The 6,000-nt window shown below is 50.7% G+C and overlaps 1 protein-coding gene and 1 long non-coding RNA gene across 18 annotated transcripts in view; one reads left to right on the forward strand and one right to left on the reverse strand.

Moving 5' to 3' along the window:
- Nucleotides 1-3,524, reverse strand: part of HPS1 (HPS1 biogenesis of lysosomal organelles complex 3 subunit 1) — a 32,514-nt gene extending 28,990 nt beyond the window's left edge. For 2 of the 17 annotated variants that reach the window (XM_045040526.1, XM_045040527.1), the window contains exons 1-3: nt 3,215-3,381; nt 1,882-2,000; nt 1-175 (exon numbers count right to left, since the gene is read on the reverse strand). In XM_045040526.1, the coding sequence (XP_044896461.1) occupies nt 1-162 (162 nt within the window). In that variant the 5' untranslated portion in view covers nt 163-175; nt 1,882-2,000; nt 3,215-3,381. The other 15 variants (XM_011287485.3, XM_019813665.2, XM_045040532.1 and 12 more) reach the window with 15 other exon arrangements.
- LOC123380870 lies at nt 3,515-5,761 on the forward strand. Its single transcript, XR_006587211.1, has 2 exons — nt 3,515-4,487; nt 5,465-5,761. It is a non-coding gene; the product is annotated as an uncharacterized LOC123380870 (long non-coding RNA).
- Nucleotides 5,762-6,000: the final 239 nt, after the last annotated feature.

A 6,000-nucleotide genomic window follows, 5' to 3' on the forward strand; every position in this document is an offset into this window, starting at 1 on the left:
CTCTTCTCCCTCATTCTCCGGCTGCCCAAATTTCAGCCGCAGACTCTCTTCAAATTCCTCATCCGTCCAGTAGAAGAGGACCTCTGCACCTTCTGTGGCCACCAAAACACACTTCATCTGACAGGGAGAAGCAAGCTCAAGGTCACCTCCTGGCCCCTTCATCCACAAGCTCGGCCTGAGTAATGAAAACGATCACAATCCCAGCAGATACCTACTGAGCCGGCACAACTACAGGGGCCTTCCTGGTGTTATTTCGTCAGACCCTCACCACAACCTGGTGAAGTAGGAATCTTTAGTTATTCTCATTTTTTTAGAGCAGGACCTAGCACAGCTTGGCGTGGCAGAGCCACTGGGATTTAAACCCAGGCCTAAGGCTCGGGCTCTTGCTTCTGTGTTTTCCAGCCTCTCACCAAAGTGTCAGACTTACCATGGGCCTACCTGCACCAAGCATAAGGAAGGACCCAGCTCTCGATCTGGACATAGAAGAGGCAGGCAGTATCATGGCTCACGGCAGATGGTCAGTGCCTGGCCTAGAATGCAGGGAGGCTAGTGCACCTCCCTTCAGGCAGTTCAGAGATATCCCCAAGGCAAACATATTTCCAGAAGACAAGCTTCAAAGCCCATGAGGAGTGGATTCAGGATTACATAATTTTATTAACAAGCTGCTTGTGCTCTGGGTAGAAACAGAGGCTGCCTAACCTTGTCCACCGTGCATTCTCGCACCTGCTTGGCTGCAGCTTTCTCAGCCTCATCCCCCAGCGTCTCTGGCTCTTCCAAAGCACCTTCCCCACCCCCACCCCCCACACACCCTCTGTGGGGCACATTTTAATGCCTGATTATATAAAATGTGTTTCATTATTCATCAGTGGGGAGATTCTTAACCCAGAGCTTCCCACACTATGCCTTTCATTCCTGGGGCACAGCAAGACACTGACCTCTCAACCCTTGGCACAGCCTGACCACGCCTGGTGAGGCCAGAGCTCTCAGGCCAGCTGTCTACAACTGAGAAAACCCCAGGCAGGGGCTTCACATCTTCTGTGCCTCAGTGAGCCACACGGGCATGATCACGCTATCTGTGTGCTAAGATGTGACAATGACTAGCTCTGACTGCCCCACGGGTAGATGTCCAATTTCCACAGGATCATAGTATCCTGAGGTCTGGGACTCCGTCACACTCTTCAGGATCCCCTATGTGCCCAGCTTAGTGGCACTTACTGAATTCCTCCCACATCTCCGGCTGCTTTATCAACTCTAACTCAGAGCACCTGGCCTCAAGGTGGTTCCACCCCAGTGAAAGAGTGCAGCCTATTCCCATGGAACCACAAAACACAAGGCAGAGACACGGAGGGCAACTGAATATGAAGTAAAGGTTGCTGGCTAAGGGCAGGTGGGCCTGGAAGAGACTGTTCTGGGACACCCAGGTGAGGGGGACAAAGACAGGGGCTCAAGGGGCCAGCCTGATGGGAAGGGAGTGTGTGTGCTGGGCAATGGAGGGCTGCAGAATGTGTGGCCAGGAGCAGAGAGCCCCCTGTAGGCTGGGAAGGGTGTGGGGAGTGACACACTGGTCACGGATGGGTGAGGTTAAGGTGATGGAGGCCGGCTGTCCTAGTGTGGGGTAACGAGGGTCCACTCCTTGGCGCAGGCCAGGACAGGAAGGGGCTGACTCAAGAGGTATAGCTGGGAGTCACAGGCCTTGACAGCCCGGATGCAGGGGAGGAAGGAGAAGATACGCTAAGGTGACATCAGGAGGAAGAGCTGGGGGAGGGCTCTGCGGAGTCAGGGAAAGCTCAGTCTACTGCCCGCCTCATGCTGTGCACCTCCCATGGCCCCAAAGCAGCCCTGGGGTGGGTGCCACCTGCCAGGTCGGGCAGGATCATCTACCTTGGCAAGGAGCACAGCAGAGCCTCCAGACAGCCAGGGGTTCAGAAAGGGCTGCAGTAGACACACTCGGTGACTAGCTTATGGAGAGCGGCAGCACGGCATCTCAGGTCCTGTAAATGCTTAAAACAGAGAGGTCATGAGGGCAAGCAAGCAGAGCCTTTCATCTGACTGCTGCCCATTTCTGGGAGGACAGGCTGGTGAAGGTCTCTCTCTGGCCCTTTGGCAGTCTGCTTAGGAGGTGCCCGGTGCCTGTATCCCGCTCACCCCTGGCCTCCCACAATGGGGAACAGGAACCGGCCAGCACAGTCCTTTGGACATAGCAGACACCCACAAACATTAATTCCCACCTACTGTTTCCTTCCAGGCGCTCTCATTTCACGTGGGTCACTCAGAGCCATGGTGTGGTCTGCAAACCTGCCCTGAGCAGCCCCAAGGGGCTTGCTATGAGTCACTGGACACACAGCACAGCCGTCCCAGGCCCACAGGGAAGCAGTCCCAGGAGAAGGGGAGTGATATCCCAGGAGGATGAAATAAACCAATAAAAAAGGCGCCAGAGATGGGGTTCTAGTTTTGGCTGACCAAGGCACTTAACCCTCTCTGAGCCTCAAACTCCTGCTGTGAAACAGAAACCCTTGCTCTGCCTTCCTATACGGTTATAGCGAAAAGACAGAATAACCAGGCAGGAATTCCTTAGCAAACTCTTACATGGACGTGGGCTTATTTACTATTCTTATTTCCCGGCCTCCCTTTGTCAAATAACAGGGTGAACTAAACTGGTTCCAGAATCATTCACATTTTGATAAGAGGCAGGAACAATATAAAGGTGTAACCGAATTAGGAAACCAAACGTTGTAAGCAAATAAGCACAAAAGGGTTTTTAGGGGCTCAGCATCTTTTGCAACCTAAGTGAGACTTGCCACATCACCGGCATAACTGGCCTAAATGACATATTCCCAGAAAAAATGGAAATGCTTTTCAGTGGACATTAGGTTCTCCTTTTTTATTCCAAAAAGCTGTTGAAAGAGAACCTTACTGGTGTCATTTTATGATTTCCCTGTTCTCTCTATCCTGCTCTAAAGCGGCAACACAGGACTCACTGAAGGCCCAGGTGGCGTCGGGCCAACCTGGCGAAAACCCTCAGCCCCCATTTTCGCCACCTTCCCCAGCAAACCGCCCCTAAGGCCTCTGCGCCTGAACCCGCTCCGCTCCCTCTGGGCCCCCCGCCTTGCCCCTGCCGGGCTGGAGGGCCCAGGAGACGTGGCAGCCTTCCTGTCTGCCCCGCACTCCACACTTTATGCAACCCCTCCCAAAACCCCGCGAAGCTCACAGCTACCCTGGGAAGAAGGCCCGGCTTGGGGTTCCCTCCCAACTCCGTGGCTGCAGAAACTTAGGAGAAGCAGTGGGCCCAAGGCCAGCGGGGCGGGGCCGGTGCGGCGAGGGTGGGGCCCGCCCCCACTTCCGGGAGGGCCGCGCGGGGGGCCTCGGAAGGAGCCCCGCAGCCCGCGGAGGGACCGGGAGGGCGGCGCTCGGACCACGTACCGGCTAGCCGCCCTTCACCGCCAGACCGCCGGGCTCGCCGGCGCGCTTCCGGGTGCAGCCACGTGACCGCCCGCGTGACACCCCCGCCCGGGAGGGGCTGGACGGGAGGGCGGGCTCCCCGGACTTCGAGCCCGCCCCCGCCCGGCGTCCCCTGTGCCCGCGGGCCAGTTCGCTCCGCCTGGCTTCTGGGCTCCCTCGGCCCGGGCGCCTGCCGTTCAGCGGCCACGTTCTTCTTGCGGTCGAGGAGCGCGCCGAGGCCTGCGGAATTGGGGGGGTGTCGCCCACAGCCGTCAGGGACACTGGGCTTGCCCTTCCGCTGGCTTGAGCTCTAGGGATTCCCCACCGAGGCATTAGGGACAGGCTCATTTTAGCCCCGTTTCACATAGGACGAAAGCCAGGCCCAAGAAGAACAACTAACTTGCAGAGGGGCTGAGTTAGGATCAGAACCCAGTTCTCCTGGCTCCCGCAAGGTTCCTTCCCACCCTCTGGCTTTAGCTGCCTTCCGTGACTGTTTTCCGTGGCCTGAGGAGAAGACACGGCCTGCAGAAGGGCCTGGTTGTCCCCACAGTGCCAACCCTTGAATTTCTTTATAAAGGTTCTCAATCCGTTTGGGGGTGGGGTGTACCTTAGGGGCTTTGTTTAGAACTAGCGTTTTCAAGATTTTCTTAAATTTGTGTAATTAGAAGGGCTGAAGTGTGGGGTTGCTGATGAAGATCATGGAAGGGAGTAAATTACTTCGGAAGTCACCCCTCAGTGCCCTGGTGCTGCCAGGGGGCTGTGGGTGCAGCCCAGCAGGGGATGAGTTGTGCGGACTGGCCGTCTGGCAGATTTGCATACACCTTGGGGAAAGAAAGGCAGGGACCAGGAAATAATGCTCCCACCACCTGCAGACAAAGGGAGCCTCGCTACTCCCCCCCCCCCCCCCTTCTCACCTTAGGGCCCAAACCTTCCAACTGCCCTTCTGCAGCACCTACCTGCCACAGACATGGCTCTCCGCAGTCCATGGTTGAGATCCCTCTGGCTGTGCACTCTTCATCCTGCTACACTCCCCTTGATTCTCTCCTGTGGTAGGTTCTTCAAAAGCAGGAATTTCAGTGGCTGAATAAATTCCATCAAATGGATATGTTATTATTCACTCTAACCGCTAGTAGTTTCCATTTCCCGCCAGCAATGTATGAGGGTACCAATTCTCCCCATCTGCCCCAACACTTATTGTCTGTTTTTATTTAGCCATCCTGGGGGAGGTGAAGTGATATCTCGTGATTTTGATTTGCGTTTTCCTAATGACTAATGATGTTCAGCGTCTGTTCATGTGCTCTTTGGCCATTTGTATATCTTCTTTCAAGAAAAGTCACTAATTCAATTTCTTCTCCCATTTTAAAATTAATCGTCTTTTTATTATCAAGTTGTAAGAGTTCTTTATATATTCTGGATACAAATCCTTTAGTAGATACGTGATTTGCAAAAAACTTTCCCCCATTACATGGTTTGGTTTTTGTTTTCTTAATGGTATCACTTCTGGCACAGATGTTTTCAATTCCGATTTAATCCTGTATGCCCATTTGTAATTATGTCCGGGATTTTGTGTCAACATAAGTTTTTATTTTACTTGGGTGAATATTTAGGAGTAGGGTGGCTGGGCTGTATGGTAAATATCTGTATGGACTGTATGGTAAAGTGCAGGCACCATTTTACATCCCTCTGGCAATGCTGAGAGTTCGCTGCTCTGTAGTCTCCTTAGCACTCGATATTGTCCTTTATAACTTTAGCTATTGTAGTAGGTGTGTTGTGATATCCTACTGGGGTTTGAATTTCCACTTTCCTAATAACAAGTGATGTTGAATTTCTTTTCATGTGTTTATATGCCATGTGTAAAGTGTTCAAATGATTTGCCCATTTTAAAATTGGATTGTGTGTCTTCTTATTACTTATAAGATTTCTTTATATATTTGGATATTAATTCTTTATCAGCTGTCTGTTTTGCTTTTTTTTTTTTTTTTTTTTTTGCGCCAGTCTGTGACTTTGTCTTTCATTTTCTTTACAGTGACTTTTGAAGAACAGAAATCTTTGTGCTTTTTGTGCACTGGCTAAAACATCTTTGCCTAAACCAGAGTCACAAAGATTTCCTCCTGTTTTCTTCCAGAAGCTTCACAGCTTATTTTGCATTTAAGTCTATGACCCATTTCAAGTTGATTTTTGTAGAAAGTATGAGAGAAATCTTCAGGTTCATTTTTTTGCATATGGATATCCAATTTTTCTTGCACCATTTGTTGAAAAAAATATCGTCTCTCCATTAAATTACTTTGACACATTTGTCTCAAATAAATTGACTATAAATGTGTGGATCTATTTCTGGGCTCTCTATTCTGTTCAATAAATTTAGAAGGATTCAGGTCACACTAAGGATTTTATTGATTTTCTCGAAGAAACTGATTTTGGTTTCAGCAATTTTCATTGGTTTTTCTGTTTTTTATTTCACCAATTTCCGTGCTATTTACTATATCCTTTCTTCTATTTACTTTGGATTTAATTTTTTTTTTTTTTTTTTAGTTTCTTAGAAACTGACCCATTGATTTGAGA

This window comes from Felis catus, chromosome D2 (genome assembly GCF_018350175.1).
Source record: "Felis catus isolate Fca126 chromosome D2, F.catus_Fca126_mat1.0, whole genome shotgun sequence".
Lineage (NCBI taxonomy): Eukaryota > Metazoa > Chordata > Mammalia > Carnivora > Felidae > Felis > Felis catus.